Genomic DNA, 21,053 nt, shown 5'->3' on the forward strand with positions numbered 1-21,053 from the left:
TTGAGGGATAAGTATTGGCCAAGACACTGGGGAAAAGCCTTTGAGCCGATTTTCCTATTTCTGGCCTAAACAGCAGAGTTTTCAGTGAGCAATTTGTAGGAAGTTCATGAGATTTCAAGTTTAAGGCTCTTACTGTAAAAAACCAACTTCAAGCAACATTGACTAAACACTACCTAGAAAACAACTAATACTCTAAACTACAGAAAAGATGCCTCCACTGATGCTTTAACGCAACCAGTAACCCCACACTGCATACCTATCCATTACAACACACTTTCCCCAGGATTACAGCCTTTATGGGAAATAGTACACATTCACTCCCAGCTTCCAAAGGGCCCATGTCTCCCCATTTTTCCGAGTTGTATCATCAAGTGACTGTCGAAAGGCACTTCCCTCAGTTTTTGGAGAATTCCCAGACCAACTACCAGCAGTAAGACCCACTCTGGTGATTTCTCCCAGCTTCGCCAGGGTAAATATTCCAGTGTTTTTATATTGCCATGCAATGCGCCTCTTCAACCAGAGACTGTGCTCCCTTCCGCATTCTGTTTGTTAGCTCGCAGGGAACTTGCTGCTTTCTTCTCTCTGCTGACCGCGTGGTGCAGCCTTTTGTCTCCCTGTGACACATCTTTCTCTTGTGCTATTTCTCGTGTTCTCTCTCGCGCTTTCTCTCTCTGTGCACTCTCTCCCTCTCTCGCGCGCTCTCTCTCTGTTGCACTCTCTCTCACACGCGATCTCTCTCTCTCATGCGCTCGCTCTCTCTCCCTCGCTCTCTCTCTCGCACGCGCTCTCTCTCTCTTGTGCGTGCGCCCTCTCTCTCTCATGCGCGCCCTCTCTCTCTCGCGCGTGTGCCCTCGCGCACGTGCGTTTCTTTCTCCCGCTCTCGCACGCTCTCTCGCTCTCTCGCACACTCTCTCTTGCATGCTCTCTCGCTCTCTCGCACGCTCTCTCTCTCTCGCACGCTCTCTCTGTCTCGCACGCTCTCTCTCTCGCGCTCTGTCTCTCTCGCTCTCTCTCTCGCGCTCTCTTGCTGTCTCACTCTCTCTCGCATGCGCGCTCTCTCTCTCTTGCTCTCTTTCTCGTTCTCTCTCTCGATGTCTTGCTCTCTCTCTGTCTCTCTCGCTCTCTCTCGCTCGCTCTGTCTCGCACGCTCTCTCTCGCGCTCTCTCGCTCTCTCTCGCTCTCTCTCACTCTCTCTCACTCTCTCTCGCTCTCTCTCACTCTCTCTCTCTCGCTCTCTCTCTCTCGCTCTATCTCTTGCGCTCTCTTGCTCTCTCTCGCGTTTTCTTGCTCTCTCTTGCGCTGTCTCGCTCTCTCGCACTTTCTCTTTCTCTCGCGCGCTTTCTCTCTCTCGCTCTCTTTCTCTCACTCTCTTTCTCTCGCTCTGTCGCTCTCTCTCTCTCGCTCTCTCTGTCTCTCGCATGCTCTCTCTCTCTCACGCTCTTTCTCTCTCTCGCACGCTCTCTCTGTCGCTCTCGCGCGCTCTCTTCTCTTTTAAACTTTGAAGATGGAAAGCTGTCCACAGTGACCCTTGTAATTCCTACATTTTACCTTGAATCAAAGAGACAATCCCAAAGCATAATCATATAAAACCTCACATTCATAACAGAATGAAAACACATTCTACCAGCTTAGAATGTGGCCAGCACATCCAAACAACCTCGCCCTCCTGCCTGCTTGCTTCCAGCTCTCCCCAGCCTCCACCATGTTACTAGTTATTTCTATCCTTTTGAGTATTCCCAACTGCATGCTGACCCAATGCTGGTACCAAAAAGAGGAAGAATGTCATTCAATTCCCGCTGGTTTTCCCTGACCTTGGAATTGGGAATTTATTAATCCACGTAGAAACAACTAGCCTCTAACTGACCTTGGGATATGCCTATTTCCAGCAATTTGATCTTATGCCCGTAGGGGACAGGTGAACGTAAACTGCAGCTTTGCCTTAGCTACAGAATAATACTTTGTGACATAAGTAATATTGTCATTGCCCGCGGCACACTGAAGAGTGTATTGTTTTGACAATGCTACGGGAGATACATTACGCTTAAAAAGTTCACAAGATCTTCATTTCCAATCTCTTCCGGTCACATCCAAGTTCCTGGGCTGGCACACAGTTTAGAATCATGGGCCGGGATTTTAAGGCGCACCAGGGTGCATGCTGGGAGATGGCAGGAATGGGAATGGTAAGGTCAGGTTGGATGATGTCCGCATTGCCTTCCCGCCGCAGCTGGCATTTTACGAGAGCCGGCAAAGATGATGGAGAGTCGCCCAACCTTTGGGCCACTGCACCTTCCAAACCCATGGCCGCCACCACCTAGAAGTGGCCAGTTAAGGACCATTTCAGGCCCTCTCCCCTGGACCTACTGCTAAACGAAGAGAGGTGCGGAAATTATGCTGAAAATGAAGGCAGAAACCTGCTGGGAGGAAGATAATATTCCTCGAATGACGACTGTCAATAATAGAAAAGTGCGAAGTGAACAATCCAGATGGTCATCTTGAAATACAGTCAGCCATCTTAGAATTTTCTAGTAGACACATTGGTTAATCTAATATATTTAGGATTAACGGGTTTTGACAGGATTAAATCATCACTGTACTAAGAGGCATGTAAAAACAGCAGCTAATTTTATTTATTTTAGCAATCTCTTTCCTCATTCTCAAATGAAACAATTATTTGCCCCCTGCCTCTTTTGCGCCAAACCCTCATTGGTGAGCACAGACCAGGTCAGGGGATCTGTAATGCATTCCCTGCCGTGTAAGTGCTATTTTGAGTGTTGTATCTGTGGTAATCTCTCAGGTCTGTTTAATCTTATGTACAAGGTTTTCCAGAAGGATGGATCTGATGTTTGCTTTGACACCACGAACGAAGAGGACTGCAACTGGATGATATTTGTGAGACCAGCAACAGATTTTCATCATCAAAATCTCACGGCCTATCAACACAGCCACGATGTTTACTTCAACACGTTACAGGTACCGAGATGGCCAATAATCCTGGTGTCCATACACTGGCTTTTCTCTGAACTTCTATAAGATTGAATGGGAATGAAAGATCATGGTGGGGTCAGATCTGGTGCCAACTAGGGTGTTACTGCACCTTCCAAACCCACGGCCACTACCACCTAGAAGGACAAGGGCAGCAGATAGATGGGAACACCATGACCTAGAAGCTCCCATCCAAGGCACCATCCTGACTTGTAAATATATTGCCGTTACTTCACTGTCGCTGGGTCAAAATCCTGGAACTCCCTTCCTAACAGCACTGTGGGTGTACTTACACCACATAGACTGCAGTGGTTCAAGAAGGCAACTCACTACCACCTTCTCAAGGGCAATTAGGGATGGGCAATAAATGCTGGCCCAGCCAACGAAGCCCACATCCCGTGAATGAATTAAAAAAAAAGCTAGGGATATAAGTGGGACATTGGGTTTGTACCTCGTCATCAGCTATGGTTGCCTTAGGGGCTCAGTGAGAAATTTCTCACTTTTGTCTATCCCCACACTCGGCAGAGGGTTTTTTGATCCTTTATATTTGCTTCTGTCAGGAGATTGCATGGGCTGACTGTAGGGAGCACTGTTGGGGGAGGATTGTCATGATGCCTTGTTGCATCATGACTGTTTGGGACAAGATTGATGGACCAAACGTTCTTGTCTTGTCCACCTCTTCGTATGAGGGGTTTCAATGAGACTTTTGAAGTTGGGGATTTTTTTTCACTTGCGATTGGAAGGTTGAGGAGTGAGATGAAGGAAGTCTTGAAGATTATGAAAGGTTATGAAGCTAAATAGTGATTGATAATGTAAATAGTTATGGATTTTTCCCTATTGGTGTGATGGTAATGAAAAGGCACCAATTTAAAACGTAATTAAGAGTTAAAGAAGTTAGAAAAAAATATTGTTATACAGAGGATATTTGGATTGTCAACTGTTGAAAGAAGGGATGTAACTTTTTAAAAAAAAAATAGAGTTAAATAATAGCCTGAAAAAAGGGGAATATTAAAAGGTGTAATGATAGAGCAAGAGACTGAAATGAGATGATGGGGGAAAAAAAGATATGAAAGAGCTGCTTCTGTGTCTATCAAATCCTGTGAACTAACCTTGTTATATTCACAAACATATGACTCTCATCCTATCCAGGGGACATTGACTTCTTGCTGGGGGTTATGGTTCCATCGACACTGGTCCCACTCCATTATTCCCACGTGAGCATAGACAGGTTCGTGGGGCTCGTGTCAAAACCTACAACAATTTGCATTTATATAGCACCTTTAATGTAGTAAAACTTCCCAAGGTGCTTCACAAGAGCATAATCAGACACAACGATTAGACATTGAGCCATGTAAGGTGATATTAGGACATGTGACCAAAAATTTGGTCAGGGAGTAATGGTTGCAGGAGTGTCTTAAAGGAGGAGAGAGAGAACAAAAAGTGAGACAGAGAACCCCTGTTGGTTGGAGGTAAAGGGATTTGGAGGAGTAATCTGGAGCAAAGACCTGATGCAGGGAGAAGACGGTGATATCTCCAGATCTGCTGGTAGCAGGAACGATGAATGCTGCCTAGGCTTAACAAGCCTAGGCAGATCGGCTGTGCCTTCGTAGATTTGAAAGTTTCTTTTGCTTCAGACCATGAGCATTCTGTGTTTCTCTTATTGAACTCCTGTCATCCTTCACATCATTATTGGCTATTCATGCAGCTGGAGGTGACCTTGACAGTTTGACTCCCGGAGCGATTCAGAATGCGGAATTATTGGAGCCGGACTGTAACGCACCTGGATTATGCAAACTAGCAACCAGAGGAAATTGCTACACTCATTTGACTGGAGGAATCCTTACTCCCTAGTTTCAGAATCTTAATGACTTCAATGTGTGCCTTCTATTATGTGTTTGCAAACAATAAAGATGCAATCACAGTGTAATCACTTGAGTGTAATTCAGCAAAATAAGTGAACCAATTATACTGGGAGCTGTGTGTGGATTTGGCATGGGTCTGTTTATTTTTTTTCTGGCTATTTTTCTTCCCCCTCACAGGATATCCAGCCTGGTACGGAGCTTCGAGTCTGGTATGCTCTGTTCTACGGAAAGAAAATGGATAAATTAATGCTCAAGCAAACGGCGAATCCAGTGAAAGGTAAGGAATGGGAATACGGACTTGCTGGGAGTGGATCATGGGAGAAATTAGTGCATATTCTTCTGTTTCTGCGTTTCCTGGTGTTGCCTTCTCGTTGGTAGGATTTTGATGGCGTTAAAGAGCGGAGGGACCTTAGTGAGCAAATATGCGAGTCATTAAAATGTGTCAGCTCCAATTGGTAAAGCCATTCATTAAAAAAAAGATGGATGGTTTTGCAACTGGGGGCGAGCATAGAATACAGAAGTGAGAAAGTATGGTGAACGTACATAAGACTTCAGTGACGTTGCTGTTAAGTATTAGGTAACTTTTGGGTGCCGCATTATGGAAAGGTTATATTTAAAAAAAGAACAGAATAGATGGAGTGTAGATTCACTAGGAATTTACTTGGGATGAGGGATAGGCACATGGGACTTAGGAGCAGGAGTAAACCATTCGGCCCTTGGAGCCAGCACCATCATTCGATAAAGTCACGGTTGATCTGGTTGTGGTCTCAACTCCACTTTTCTGTCGGCCCCACCCCCCCCATAATTCTTGACTCCTTTGCCTTTCAACAATCTATATAACTCAGGTTTGAATAAATTTAATGACTCCATCTCCACTGCTTTCTGGGCAAGAGAATTCCACAGACTAACGAACCTCTTGAGAGAGAAAAAAAATCTCCTCATCTCCATCTTAAAAGGGGGACCTGTTATTTTTAAACTGTGTCCCCTAGTTCTAATTTCCCCCAGAAGAGGAAACATCCTCCCAGTATCCGCCCTATCAAGTCCCCTCAGGATCTTATACGTTTCAATAAGATCACCTCTCATTCTTATAAACTCCAATGGGCCATGGCCCAACCTGTTAAATTTTCTTCATAAGATAAGCCCTTCAACCCAGGAATGAACCTTCTCTGAACTGCGTCCAATGCAATTGTATCCTTTTTCAAATAAGGAGACCAAACAGTAGTAAATTGCTTTGCTATTATTCCTACTGTTATGTAATCAAAAGGTGTAAAGAAACTGCCTTGTCAAGAACAGATGATCTGATAATGATCTATGATGGTCAGGTCATGTGGAACGAATTCTGAAGAGGATCTTTAATGACTCATTGCCAGCTGGGAAGTGATTTCATGGTGGTTAGCAAAAGAGATATAAGGTCTGCGTAAGAGCTATGCTGAAACAGTGTGAAAGTGGGAGAAACTCGCTGAAGAAGCCATGGCACAAAGAAATAACCATGAAGCTAGTTCTTTACTATGACGTCTGTTGCATTACTGATGCTGAAAGTAAATGCTGGCTGAGGAAGTATCACTTGAAAAATCAAGATCTCCACCTTGCGTATCCAGGATTCACTATTCAGTCTGGGGACACAGGTTCCCAGCAAAAATAGGTCCCATCAATCACTAAGGAACTAATTTGATATTTGAGTTACCCTCTTCTATGCTGTAAGAGTATTAGGTAACTTTTGGGTGCCGCATTATGGAAAGGTTATATTTTTTTTTAAAATAGAATAGATGGAGTGTAGATTCACTAGGAATTTACTTGGGATGAGGGATAGGCGCAATGGGACTTAGGAGCAGGAGTAGACCATTCGGCCCTTGGAGCCAGCACCACCATTCGATAAAGTCATGGTTGATCTGGTTGTGGTCTCAACTCCAAATGAACCCGGACTGAGGTGTTCCAGTTATGAAGTGAGACTTGAGAAGTTAGGAGGTTTTATTTTCCCCTCTAGAGCTGAGAAAGTTGAAAGGTGACCTGATAGAAATGTTCAAGAATATGAATGGTTTACATTTAGGTAAATAAAGAGGGAAAGATTGTTTCTGTTGATTGATAAAATTTTAATGAGATAATCAGAATTATGTTGAAAGTTAGAAAAATATTCTTCATGCAGAGGATGATTGATATCTTGAATTTTCTTCTTGAGCAGATTGTGGCAGAGTCCTTAAATTCTTTTGAAGGGGAATTTATATGACTGCTTGGGAAAGAGAAACATTAAATGATTTGAAGAGTGAGAAGAGTTGGGTTAGACTAAGTTTCTGAAGTGTTATCAACAGTCAGTGCATCCCTGCTGATGGACTCCAGGATCTTGTTTTTTGATCATTTGAGTCAACTGAGCTGCTGAAGTAGAGACTTCAAGATATCAGTCATCCTCTGCACAAAGAATTTTTTTTTAACCATCAACTTAATTCTGTGATTATACACTTGAACAGCTCTAACAGGACACCTCTTAACTTTCTCAGCTATAGTGGGGGGGGAAAACATCTCCAAACTTCTCCGTACACACTTCATAACTGGAACGTCCCATCCTTGGTTCGTTTGTCCTTCAGCAAAGGAGAGGGTAGGTCAAATACCAAATTTTTGCAGTGAGTTCCTTAGTGACTGATAGGATCTATTTTTGAGGAGAAAGAAAGACCATGTCAGCCTTCGAGAACAGATTGGATAGGGGATTACTGAAAAAGAGGAACAAAGGGAAATAGGAATGGGACAGGCCCATGGGATTAGATCTACTGCTGCTGTGGAGGATAAACACCAACATGGACTGGGCTGAGCAACCTGTTTCCATGTTAGAATTGCATTGAAATTACTGATTAGGTGCTGGCATAGCAATTTGACCTGTTTCTATGCTGTAAAATTCTACATGGTCTCTCCTTTAGTATCATGCTGAGCTGTGAGTTTCTTGGACATCAGTAACTCTCTGATGTTACGTAGCCACTCTTCACATGTGAGCCAGGTAGAGTGTGCTTGACAGGCTACCCAAGTGAGAGGTGAGGGGAAATCAATCCCACGTTTGCCCGATAGCCGCACACTTACTAATCCCTGTAGTGGCTGCTGACCAGCAATCAAGAGCAGGAGCCCTGACCGATCACTGTATTTACCCCTCTGTGGCCCTGGGGTAATTATGCCAATTGCAACGTCCCAGTTCAGATTCACCAGTTCAGCGTAAACTAGGAGTTAAACCCGGGACCTCTTGGTTTGTATGACACTACACCCAGAAAAGTGAGAGGGATGTACATTAACATTGTTTGGAATCTACTCCACAGTAGTGTGCCAGTAAAATTTACGTTTGGGTTAGACACTGAATGTGGCTAAATTTGATTTATAAGTATGAATTATGCAGTATTAATTAACTGCAGTTAAGGTGTGACTGGAGCAGAGATCAGGCCTGAGAGAATAAAATGCATATCACTTGTAACCTCTCCCTGTTTCCCTAGATGAGAGGCAGTGTGAAATCGACGAGTCCAAACTTATGCCAAAGATCCAATCTGTAACATCTTTATGTGACAAAGCCAATGGGGACACCACAGTTTCTGCAGCACTGACTCCAGGTGAGCTGTACTGTAATTTTTCACTGCAGTGCCATTCTGCAAAAGGAGCTGCAGTCTGCTAAAGTTGCTGAGATCAGCTACTTCAGTTACGGAGGTGTGCTTGCTGGGGTTGGAGCATGATGAATAGCTTTCCAGGTAACACACGGTCCATTGAATGATCCGGACTGGTCCATGTAGCCTGAGCAGGTCAAAACTGAATTTTCCGAAGTTTTTTGACCTTTAATGGCGCTCTGGTGTTTTCTCTATTTTTGGCCTGTTTGGGGAGATGAAATGGTTGGGCAATGGGATTGGTTTGGATACGATGGGATGGAGTGGGGAGGAGAGGGGAGGGAAGTGTCTGGTAATGATGCCCTGACTATCATTGGTGAGGCAGGCTTGATGGAACAACTCTTCTTTTCCTGACCATTATTTAAGTAAAAGAAATCTAACTTTGGATATCCAGTATCAGCATTGAGCATTTGGACATCAGGTCTAGATCAGTTAAATATAGGGTTTATTTTTATTTATTCTTTCATGGGATGCGGGTGTCACTGGCTAGGCTAGCATTTATTGCCCATCCCTGATTGCCTTTGAATGCTCCAATAACTTTGCATTCATTTTTGACTTAGCTTAATAATGAGGGCCCACACTTATCGGGAGCAGGGCAGAGACTGCTCTAACTCTTGTCTCATGTCAACTCTTCCTACCTGCCAGACCACCAGTTTGCACTGAATAGAGTTTCAAGAGGCACTGTCCCACCCAGACACTGCACTCTTTTTTTTCAAATTGTCCCGATTTTTTCAAAATAGCCCCTAGCAAAACAGACCAGCTGCGGTGTCCTGCCTCCTACCTTAGTCTATCAAATATTGTTCCGTACTCGGGAAGGCACTGTCCCTTATCAAGATCTCAATACTTAAGGCTCTTTAACAGCTGTTCCATTTTTATTTGGAAACAAATTGCCCCCTTCCTTTCCATGTGTGGTGTGGCAAAAGCTATTTTAAAAGCTTGCCATCTCATTAAAGATTGAGAGAGCTCACACTCAGTTCTGGAAAGCGGTGAGAGCCTTCTGCCTTTTATGATACAGAGCATTGGAAGAACAACAGCAACAACCTGCATTTAGATAGTGCCTTTAAGGTAGCAAAATTTCCCCAAGTGCTTCACAGAAGCAATTACCGAACAAAATCTTACATAAGATTATGTGACATAAGTTACGTGAGAAGATATTAGGAGAGATGACCAAATCCAGGTCAAAGGTGGGATTCAAAGAGAATCTTAAGGAGTGGAGAGAGTTGGAGAGGTAGAGCCCTTTAGGGAAGGAATTGCAATTCTTGGGGCTGAGGCAGTTGAAGGCAAGGCAGCCACTAATGTAACGATTAAAATCAGGGTGTGCAAAAGGTCAAATTTGGATGAGCACAGAGATCTTGGAGGATTGTGGGGCTGGAGGAGATTACTGTGATAGGGAGGGACAAGGCCATAGAAGGAGTTTGTGCCATTGACATCTTCTGTTTAATCAAACAAATATATGTGAAAAAAATATTGGGAATAACCCAATGCTGCATTCTATATGTGAGTATCATCTCGTACCAAGTACCGTTCACCCATCACTCCTACGATCATTGACCTGTTTGGCTTCAGGTCCAGTAATACCTCACTTCTAAAATCATCATCTATGTTTTCTAATCCCTCCATGGCCTCACTCCTCCCCATTTCTATAACCTCCTCCAGCCCTATAACCCAAGATTTTCTCCAATTCTGGCCTCTTGCACAACCCCATTTTAATCACTCATTCATTGGTAGCCATGCCTTCAGCTGCCTAGGCCTTAAGCTCTGGAATTCCCTCACAAAGCCTCGCCACTCTCTGACCCTCTCTCCTCCTTTATGATGATCCTTTTTAAACCTAACTCTTTTGGTTACCTGACCTAATTATCTCCTTTGGTGGCTCAGTGTCGAATTTTGTTCGGTAACATCCGTGCAAACTGCCCTGGGCCATTTTACTCCCTTAAAGGTGCTGTATAAATGCAAGCATGTTGTTGTATTTGCTCAGGGAATTTTTGGCAAGAGCCACAATCCTAAGCAGTGTTTTGCTTCAGACATCATTTCTTCTGTAATTCAGTGCACCGTACCCTGGACCATTGCATGTGAGCTTGCACCCATCATTTGTTACCTGGCGGATTAATGTGGCAGATTGCCAAGTGTCCCTTTCACTCATGCATTGATTGCTGGGATAGTCCCATCTCATCATAGTGGTCTCTATTTTTTTCTTGCTGGAGCACAAGGAGCAGCGGGAATAGCCCTGAATTTTATCTGCAGCATCATCCCACAGCTGAATGTGGTGTTGGCAAAGAATGGTGTAAGCAACAGTTTATCAAGGGGCTACCATATGTAAGGGAGTCCTTTGACCCAAGTGGCCCCTGGGAATAAGGAATTTTTTTGGATGCTGCTTGCAGTGAATGCAGAAGAGAGCATGTTGATGATAGTGCTAAAGGCTCCTTTACAGACTCACTGCAGGATGAAGAAAGCTTTTTGACATCCTAGCTTATCCATTCCGGAAGAAACTCCAATTCTCCTGTTGTAGCCATTTCTTAAGTGAGTGTAGGATCTCCTGTTATCCTACCTGATAATGATCCCGAGCAGCACCTTGGGACCTTTCACCATGTTAATGGTGCTTTGTACTTGGTAAGGTTTCCCTCCATAGCCTTCCACTAGGGAATTTTCATGGGAGGTGTGCAATGAGTGCAGCAAATAAATATAAGTTGTTGCTGGTCCATTCCACACATGGCCGACCGAGACAAGTCTTGTCCCTAGCTCCCCAGTGTTTATAAGTCTGTTATTTTCTGTCACGCTTTATTTTGCTGTTCTTCCAGTCAGAGATAAAGAGAGTGGTGTGGTCTCTGCCGTGGACCCGAACCAATGGCCTTGTAAAGTCTGTTCATCTGTGTTCCAGGAACCTCAGCTTCTCACAGGTGAGAGCAGCTACATTTTGCCTGACATACTACTAGGCTGCCCCAGGAATTGGTGATGTAGCCTCTGTTGCTTCTGAATAAATGTATGAGTTTATCTGATTGAAACACACTGAAATCGTTGAAACACACTAAAATCATAAGGGGCTTTTTTTTATTATTCATTTGCAGGCTGACTGTGTCACTGGCTGGGTCAGCATTTATTGCCCATCCCTAATTGCCCTTGAGAAGGTGGCGGTGTGCTGCCTTCTTGAATCGCTGCAGTCCATGTAATATAGGTGCACCCTCAGTGCTGTTAGGGAGGGAACTCCAGGATTTTGACCCAGTGACAGTGAAGGAATGGCGATATATTTCCAAGTCAGGGTGGTGAGTGGCTTGGAGGGGAACTTCCAGGCAGTGATGTTCCTATATATCAGCTGTCCTTGTCCTATTAGATGAAAGCGGTCGTGGGTTTGGAAGGTGCAACCTAAGGAGCCTTGGTGAGTTTCTGCAGTGCATCTCGTAGGCGGTACACACTGCTGCCACTGTGTGAGCGTGGTGGAGGATGTGAATGTTTGTGGAAGGGGTGCCAATCAAGTGGGCTGCTTTGTCCTGGATGGTGTCAAGCTTCTTGAGTGTTGTGGGAGATACACTCATCTAGGCAAGTGGAGAGTATTCCATCACACTCTTGACTTGTGCCTTGCAGATGGTGGACAGGCTTTGGGGAGTCAGGAGGTGAGTTAATTGCTGCAGAATTCCCAGCCCCTGACCTGCTCTTGTAGCCACAGCATTTATGTGGCTAGTCAAGTTCAGTTCTGTGGGTGCTTAGGAAATGTTTTCCCCTGGCTGGGAATCTAGAACATAGGGTAAAGTCTCAGAAAACTTGGGACTGGAATGAGGAGAAATTTCTTCAGTTAAAGTTTGTGAATCTTCGGCATTCTCTACCCCAGGGAGCTGTGGATGCTCAATTATATAAAAGTAAAATACTGCGGATGCTGGAGATCTGAAATAAAGTGTTGGAAAACTCAGCAGGTCTGGTAGCATCTGAGGAGAGAAAAACAGAGTTAACGAGTCCAATATGACTCTTCTTCAGAACTGGATGCTCAATTGTTGAGTATATTTAAGACAGGTTGATAGGTTTTTTGCATACTAAGTGAATAAGGGATGTGAGATAGTGCGGAGAGGTGGGTTTTGAGGTAGAATCTTTCTGAATGGCGAAGCAGGCTCAAAGGCCCAACTAGCCTACTTCAGCTCCTATTATGTTCTTAATACTTGGATTGAGAAGCAGCAGTGATGGTGAACCCACGTGAATGGCGATTCTGAAGAAGAACTCGCACGTAATTTGCAAGAATCAAAGTAGATGATATTCGATAAAAATAAATGCAAGGTCTTGCAAATTGGAGGAAAAAAATGGAGGACATAGCTGATAAATGTTGTCGAAGTAGTTAGGGAAAGAGCCAGAAGCAAGCTGCCAGTAATGGTAGAAAACTCCAGTCGCTACCAAACGGTATTAACAAATTGCTAAACTATATTTTCAAACCCGTCAAATTTAAGTCATGAGCTTGTTGTGCCGTGTCTGTATAATGTTCAGGCAGACCCCAAGCCACAGAGTGATTTACCGAATGATTGTGATGCTGATCCCTAGAATAAGAAAACAAAGTTTTAAAAATAAACCTTGAAGACTTCATCCTTGAAAGGCGATTGAGAGGGCTGCATATAGAATATACATACAAAGTGTAATTAAAAGCCAAACCCAGAAAATTATTTCAGGTTGAACCCTGGCTATAGGCCAAAAGATACAAGTGTAAACTATTAAAAGTCAATTAGGATGGATGGCTGGCATTTCTGAGCGTATAAATAGTACAACGATAGTCAATGGAAGAGTGGGGTTGATTAGGGAGTAGAATGGAGATCTTACTTTGGAGGTAGAGAACATAGCTGAGGTACTAAATGAACACTGTGCGTCTGTCAGTTACACAGCTCTTCCTTGAGGCTTTTTGCTGCCTGGTTGATGTTCTGTAACCACAAAGCTGAAAAAAGAAACCCGTTTATTAAAGGTTTCCATCTCACTGAGGAGGCTTCAGGCCAGTCCGTAATCCAACAACTTGCTCTGAAAACTCTGCTCACATTTTGGCAGCTGTGACAAATTCCGCCATACAACTGAGCCAATACACACATTTTTAAAATAAACATCAGTTTGCCCAATCTCCTAATGTTAACAAATCCTTTAGAAAATTCCAGGATCCAGATTCGCATCTTCCCCAAAACCTAATCACTTGTTCCATGGGCCATAACCCATCGTGTACCAAGTTTCATTGTAATCCGCCCATCCATTTTTGAAATATATTATTTACAAACAGACCAACAAACAGGGGCATAAACGTTATTTCCGCCCAGCTTCAATGGCACAAGAACCAAAAGCGACATGAGGGGGAAAAAAAAAATATGCAGTGAATTGTTGCAGTCTGGAATCCGTGTCTGAGAGGGTAGTGGAAGCAGAGCTAATAAAAGCATTCACAAAAGGGAATTATAAATACTGGGAAAAATTAAAAGGCTGTGAGGAAAGAGCAGGAGTGTGGGAACTAAATGAGTAGCTCTACCAAAGAGTTACCACAGACACAGCGGGCCAAATAGCCGCCTCCTCTACTGTTTCATTTCATAAGTTTACATAAAGAATGATCAACACCTGGGATAGGCTCTGGGCAGCATAATGGATCCAGAAGCATTCAAGAGTCACGTGATGTGACGGTTGGTGGGTTGTAGTTATCTGAGGAAGGACAAGTGAGATGGGCTGAATAGCCTGTCACATCTGAGCCCAGACAGATGTAGCATGGAATGTTACCCTGTGGCTCTGTGATCACATTGCATCTTTTGTAGAATACACAACTGAATTCAATTTTGGGCTAATGTTATTCATTCTGGAATTAATATTTGGTGCTGGATCAGACAATTGAAACAGAAAAGGCTGGAAAAAACAGCAAGGTGAATTCTGACTTTGTACAAAGTGTAAAATAGCTGATGGTGGATTGGCTACCTTTTTAACAAGCTCTCGTTTCTTTGTTTTAAAATTTCCATTGCTGCAGACCATCTGATGAGTCATTTGGAGCAAGCCCAAGGAATGCCACCACTTGCGAAAGATTCAAGTCCCACTAAAGATATGAGTCCTCTCACCTCTGACAGCCCGACCATTGTTGAAGTTGCTGCAAATTTGGAACAGAAGCCAAGGGCCAGAAGGCCTCGAAAGCCGAAGCTACGTAGGGATGAGCCTGAGCCATTGCCCCCAGATCTGAATCAGGCCACAGGTTTGGACTTCAACTCTTTGTGGTTTTTGTACAAGAATGCAGTTTGAACTAGTGGTGAGAAGGACGCCAATTAACATAGTGATAGTTTTCTTTTAATCATGCAATCTTGATATTGTAGAATTTTTAACCATTGGATTTAAAAATATACATATATTATTTGTACCTTCACTTTGGACATTAGAAGTTTCAGTTACTGAAAAAATAATTTTCGGAAAGTAGTTTGTGGGAATGAGATTACCACATTGTGTCAACCAAGTAACATTTTACACTGACTGAGCCATTCTAAAAGTGGAGAGTGGACTTTATAATGGGAGGATGAAATTTGACTAATTAAGTGACTAATATGTGATAACAGGAAGTCAAGTTGTGCAGATGAGAAGTATATGCAGCTGTAAGTTTTTTGGTCAAATGCGTAGATTACAAACAGGTCATTTTCAATTTCTTGATCCTCTTGCTCTTTTTGCTGCGATTTTTGGAAATGTATTTCTGTCTCTCAGCCCCTGGTTTTGTCTCTGACTGCGTCAGAAATTCCAAATTCAGGGAAGGCACCAGTTAGACCCAGCCTAGAGCTCCGTCTACACAGATGAACCCCAACAACAACCTTTAAAGTGCATTGCTGCTTGAAGCAGTGATACCCTTTCCCATGATTGTAATGTCTATTCAGTGAAATCACTGATTATTCCCTGTTGGTGCTTGGGTCAAGAGCAGTTTGCTGGTGTGGATTTCTGCATCTTGAGAGCAGAATTGATAAATGTTTTATTTTACAGCTGTCAGTGATCATCCCATAGCCTGAGAGTGTCACCTTGAATCGTTGGGTAGCCGTTTTGCATCCAAATCAGAAGGGTTCCTGCTCCAGGAATTGAATGAGCAATTTAGGTTGAAACCAGAGTGCCATTGTAAGGGAACAATGCGTTCCCAAAGGCAGCATTAGACAAGCAAATATATGCAGGTACCAAGCACACAATTGTATAGAAGGTTGAGAAGGGATCACTTGGCCTGTCGGTAATCATCCTATTCTAATAGAAACAAGAAAAAAACTTTATTTATACAGAATGTCCTAATGCACTTTACAACCAATAGAGTAGTTTTTAAATGCAGTCACTGTTATAAGGAAGCACAACAGCCAATTTGCACAGCAAGGTCCCATTAACATTAATGGAATAAATGACCAGAATGATGTTAATTCAGAGATAAATGGCACTCAGGACACCGGGTGAACTGCTCACTTTACTTTGATTTGGACCCTTGGATGAACCTGCAAGGCCACGGACCAAATGCTGGAAAGTGGGATTAAGCTGGGTAGCTCGTTTTTTAGGTTGGCGCGATCATGATGGGCCAAGTGGCCTCTTTCTGTGCTGTAACCTTTCTATGATTCTATGTTTTACATTCACCTGAGAATGCAGACGGTGCCTTGGTTTAACTTCTCATCTGAAAGATGACACCTCCGACAGTGCAGCTGTTCCTCAGTATTGTACAGGGAGTGTCACCCTAGATTACGAGCTCAGGTTTTTGGAGTGGGGCTTGAGCCCAGGACCTTCTGTTTCAAAAGCAGGGGTGCTACCCACTGAGCCACAGCTGATACGTAATGTTCAGGTGGATGTTAAAGCAATGATGGCAGACTTGCTATCTTGGAAAGGTGAGACCAACTGGAGCTGCTATGGACCTTAACCTAGATATTATATATACTTAAACCTATAGCAAACACTAGTTTGACCTCAGCTGACTCCAGTTACGTAGAGAAGCTGTATTGTTCATCTTGGAGAAGAGGATGCTAATGGGAGATTTGATAGACGAGTTTAAAATCATGAAGGGTTTGGACAGAGGAAATAAAGAGAAACTGTTTCCAATTTTTCCAATGGTCGATGACCAGGGGGCATAGATTTAAGGTGACTAGTAAAAGCAACAGAGGCAGCATAAGGAAAAGTTGTTTTTCACGAGCAATTAGGATTTGGAATGCACTTCCAGATAGGGTGGTGGATACAGATTCCATCTTCGTCTTAAAGAGAATTGGATGAGTACTTGAAGAAGAAAAAAATTGCACGGATATGAGGAAGCAGCAGGCGAGAGGGACTAACTATTCAGAAGGGTTGGTGCAGACATTATGGGCCACATGGCCTTATTCTGTACTATACTATTCTGTGTTAGACTATTTTGTGCTATACTATTCTGTGATTCTACTCATTAGCAAGAGTAGAATCCGGGTCCCAATGGGGAAACTATAGCTTTAAGACCTATTGCATTGTCCCTTCTCTAATTCTTTTTCCGGCATTTTCTTGCAGTGTCTGCCAGTGTTGTCAAAACTCCTCCAGCAGTTGTACCTTTGGAAGCACCAGTCCGTGAAGGAAAATTGAGTGAAGTGTTAAATCATGGAAAAATGTTGCGAAATGGCCGTCATGTGCGTCCCAATTTGAGGCAGGTCCCAAGAAGGTGAAGATTTTATTTATTCGTCCATCGCCTCTTTGTTTTCCCCCTCACCCCACCACTGCCTACCAACACCCTGTGTACCACTGAAATTGCTTCCTCCTGGATGCCATTAAGTTTCTCCCGTGGTGGAAAGTCTTTCTGGGGATATGGGAACAACGGCAGGTGCATGGGATTTGGACTCCATGTTTAGAGGATACATCAGGATGGTGGGAGTTGAGGACAAGGTAACCTAGCCTTAAAATTTGGACTAGGCTATTCATGAGAGAATTTGGGAAACACATCTTCATGAAAAGGGCAGTAAAAGTAGGGAAGTCTCTGTCTCAAAAAGCAGTAGATACTAGCACAGTTAATAACGTTAAATCTGGGCATGATGAATTTTTGCCAACCATGGGATTTTGAGCCAAGTTGGACGGATAGAGTGAGGATACAGCTCAGCCAGGCCCCTTGAATAGCAGAATAGGCCAAAGGAGCTGAATGGTCCACTCCTCTTCCTATAAACACCAATTGTTTTTTGATTCTTACACTGGATATGGGCATCGCTGGCTAGGCCAACGTTTATTGTTCTTGAGAAGGTGATGGTGAGCTCCCTTCTTGAAATGCTGCAGTCCACATGGTGTAGGTTCAGCCACAGTGCTGTTAGGAAGGGAGTTCCAGGATTTTGACCCGGCAACAGTGAAGGAACGGCGATATAGTTCCAATTAAGGATGGTCAGTCGCTTGGAGGGGAACTTGCAGTTGATGGTGTTCCCATGCATCTGCTGCCCTTGTCCTTCTAGGTCTAGAGGTCACAGGTTTCGAAGGGTTGGTTGGACTTGTCTCTATGCTATAGATTCTATGTGGCTCTGTGGGACAAGACAACTATCATTTCTTAATCCTTTACTATCTTGTGATTTTGCAGTTGGGATTAAAATATACTCTTGTCCAATCCCACAGGCCTGACACACGCAGAAAGATTTTGAGGGGTCTAAGTGACCAGCGAGTCTATCAATGCCATCTCTGTAACAAGTTCTTCAACAACAGCAGCAACCTGAAGAGACACATTCGCTCTCATGGTAATGCCACCATTTTAACAGCAAGCCCTGTTGTTTAAAACAAATGCTCGAGGCAGTAAAATGACTACTGTGGATATATTTTCTATAAATGTAAACACTGTGTTTTTGCTAACCTGGAAATGCTTCATACAAATACACAAAATGCTTGTTCCCCAATTATTATATTAAAAAATTCAGCCCTTTTATTCTGAGGATGGTGCCCCCTGGTGGAGTATGGCATTAGAGCACTTGCATGTTCTCTGGTCCCATGATGTCGTGGTGATTTTACATGTGAGAGTCAAAACAATTTTGCTGAAGGAAGAAGGGCCTGGTTTTGACCTCATCCAATGCTCACAGAAGTGTACTTTTCAGCAGTAGCCATTGGATAGCAGTGACAATCCACAGTAGATCTACCTCTGTACTGACACTTAACAGTATGCCTAAGTCTGACATAGCATAGGTTAGATATGGTTCCCTCCACAATGCTTCATAAGGCATTCCCAGGTAACCCATGTAACACGGGTTAGATGCAGTGAGATCCATCTGTGCTGCTTTCTCATATGTCTCCAGGTCAGGAACAGTAAAGCTTCTCCCACTGTAGTCTAGGTCAGATAGAATAAGGGGTAAAAATGGGACAAAGCTCCTTCCATATTGCTGTTTTAGGATCACATTTAACCAGCATTAGATGCAAAGTAAAATTACTTCATGCACTTCCTAGCATCACTGCTACGTAGTAACGCCATTGCATTCTTTATGTACCATCACTAATAGACATTGACTTATCCTGTCAAATCACAAATGGGTAGAGATCCATCAAGCTCCCCCTATACTATTGCTGATGCCTACTGACCCATACTGGATTACCCCTTTGGTAACAGAATCAGGACATGTTCATTTGATTCTTCTCTGCCCACAGGTGATAAACTTTACAAGTGTGATGAATGCGAGAAAGAGTTTAGCCGGAAGGAGAGTCTGAAACAACATGTCTCCTATAAGCATAGCAGGAATGAGGTGAGGACTCAATCACCAATGCAGACTGCATAAAGGTCATCACAAAATTGAAAAGAGTAAGAGAGAAGATGAGGTAACTCAGGAAGTAGTTTCGGTAGATCTTAAAAGACTTTGGATTGTATAACAAATGGAACGCTCAGGGAGACAGACAGACTTGCATTTATATAGTGCTTTTCACAACCTCACGGTTTTCGAAAGTTCGTTATTGCTGTTAAAGTACTTTTGAAGTGTAGTCGTTGTTGTAATGTAGTAAATGCGGGAGTCAGCTTGCATGTAGCAAGCTCCCACCAACAGCAGTGTGATCATGACCTGACCATCTGCTTTAGTACTCTTAATTGTGGTGTAAAAATTGACCAGGACAGTAGGACATTTACATCCACCGGAGTGAGTCAGATGGTTTAGTATCTCATCTGAAAGATGGCACCTCTGACAGTGCAGCACTCCCCTCGGTACTGCATTGGAGTGGCAGCCTATATTTTTCTGCTCATGTCTTTGGAGTGGGACTTGAACCTTTGGACTTAGAGGTGAGAGTTTTACCAAAGGAGCCACAAATGACACTGAGGATGGAGTCCCATGGATTTAAGATTCTGGAGAGTGGGGAAGAGTGATTTTGAGTAGTGGATGGTGCGATGTATGATTAGATATTGTATTTGCAGTTTAGCGATAAGCTCGGAGGAGCCATATGCTTGGCATCTCCTGAGAACACAGCTGAGATTGAGAATTTGGTTACATGTACGTTGAAGGAAGTGGGGTTAGGAGTAGAGAATATAATGGGCACCAACCTATCACATCCATCTTTGATGATAAATGTTACCACACTACCTATCAATATTCAACTATCATCAACCCAAATATAAAATCAAGATTCATACACCCTGAAATTCAAAAAAAGCATAACGTGAATAATTAGATTTAAAAAATGAATTTGACAGCTCTGACAAAGGATGGGTTGAATGGCCTCCTCCTGTATTGCATGATTCTGTGATTCTAAAGCAGAGCCTTCCTTTGATATTCTGTTCCCTATCTTCTCCTCTATGGGAAAGCCAGTGGCAGCATGGATTGAGATCGACATTCATCATGATCACAGCTTGACAAATACATGAATGGGATGGGAATAGAGGGTTATGGACCCCGGAAGTGCAAAATGTTCGGCGCAGGCTTGGAGGGCCGAAGGGCCTGTTCCTCTGCTGTGCTTTTCTTTGTTCTTTGTTCTTTTAAGATAGCAATATAAGTATATGTTGCTAGGGTTAGAGAAAGTAGGTGAAGCACAGCCGTCTCTTTAGCTGAATAGCCTGTTTTTGTGCTGTAAAGTTCTGTGTAATAACGTGGTTGCAGCAATGTTACACATAAGGTCAGTGTTCAAACAGGCTATACTAAACTAGACACCCAATTTTAAAATTTAGCCTATTGGTTTACGTTTTATTCAGGTACTATACCAGCTGTTAGACTAATTATAGCATAGAATCTCTATTATATTCTATATTTTGCAGTTGATTTTAGATATCTAGTCTATTATATCCAAATATTGTACCGTATCCTAGTTACACCGCATATAATATTATTATTATTATTATTATTATTACATATACCAAGTTAATACACCAGTTATACTGTGTGCAACTTTATTATGCTAGTTATTATGGGTGCTAGGTAGTAAACGATATGCCAGTCATTGTGTACCAGTTATATGTGCATCAGTTATTATGTCGTTGCTGCTGTTATTCCCCAGGTGGACGATAGCTACCTGTTTCAGTGTAACACCTGTCTAAAAGCTTTCCGTATCAGGACTGCACTGGAGTTTCACAACTGCCGAACAGGTAAAAGAGATAAATTTGCTATGAGTGGAAGTGGAGGGCCAGCTTGTAAGGGACTGTTGTTTTGGATACACCAATTGTATGTGAGCTTTGTCCAGTTTTACCCCTCCCTGTCCCAGAGGCGCTGAGGCC

General features: G+C 43.2%; 1 protein-coding gene across 5 annotated transcripts in view; it reads left to right on the forward strand.

Annotated features, from left to right (window-relative positions):
• prdm15 (PR domain containing 15) overlaps nucleotides 1-21,053 on the forward strand; it is a 74,065-nt gene that overhangs the window by 25,723 nt on the left and 27,289 nt on the right. For 4 of the 5 annotated variants that reach the window (XM_041211803.1, XM_041211805.1, XM_041211806.1 and 1 more), the window contains 9 exons: nucleotides 2,818-2,970; nucleotides 5,022-5,121; nucleotides 8,309-8,422; nucleotides 11,266-11,364; nucleotides 14,424-14,642; nucleotides 16,922-17,069; nucleotides 17,999-18,117; nucleotides 19,013-19,107; nucleotides 20,837-20,924. In XM_041211803.1, coding sequence (XP_041067737.1) covers nucleotides 2,818-2,970; nucleotides 5,022-5,121; nucleotides 8,309-8,422; nucleotides 11,266-11,364; nucleotides 14,424-14,642; nucleotides 16,922-17,069; nucleotides 17,999-18,117; nucleotides 19,013-19,107; nucleotides 20,837-20,924 — 1,135 coding nt within the window. The remainder of the gene's footprint in view (nucleotides 1-2,817; nucleotides 2,971-5,021; nucleotides 5,122-8,308; nucleotides 8,423-11,265; nucleotides 11,365-14,423; nucleotides 14,643-16,921; nucleotides 17,070-17,998; nucleotides 18,118-19,012; nucleotides 19,108-20,836; nucleotides 20,925-21,053) is intronic. The other variant, XM_041211807.1, reaches the window with a different exon arrangement.

This window comes from Carcharodon carcharias, chromosome 18 (assembly GCF_017639515.1).
Source record: "Carcharodon carcharias isolate sCarCar2 chromosome 18, sCarCar2.pri, whole genome shotgun sequence".
Classification (NCBI taxonomy): domain Eukaryota; kingdom Metazoa; phylum Chordata; class Chondrichthyes; order Lamniformes; family Lamnidae; genus Carcharodon; species Carcharodon carcharias.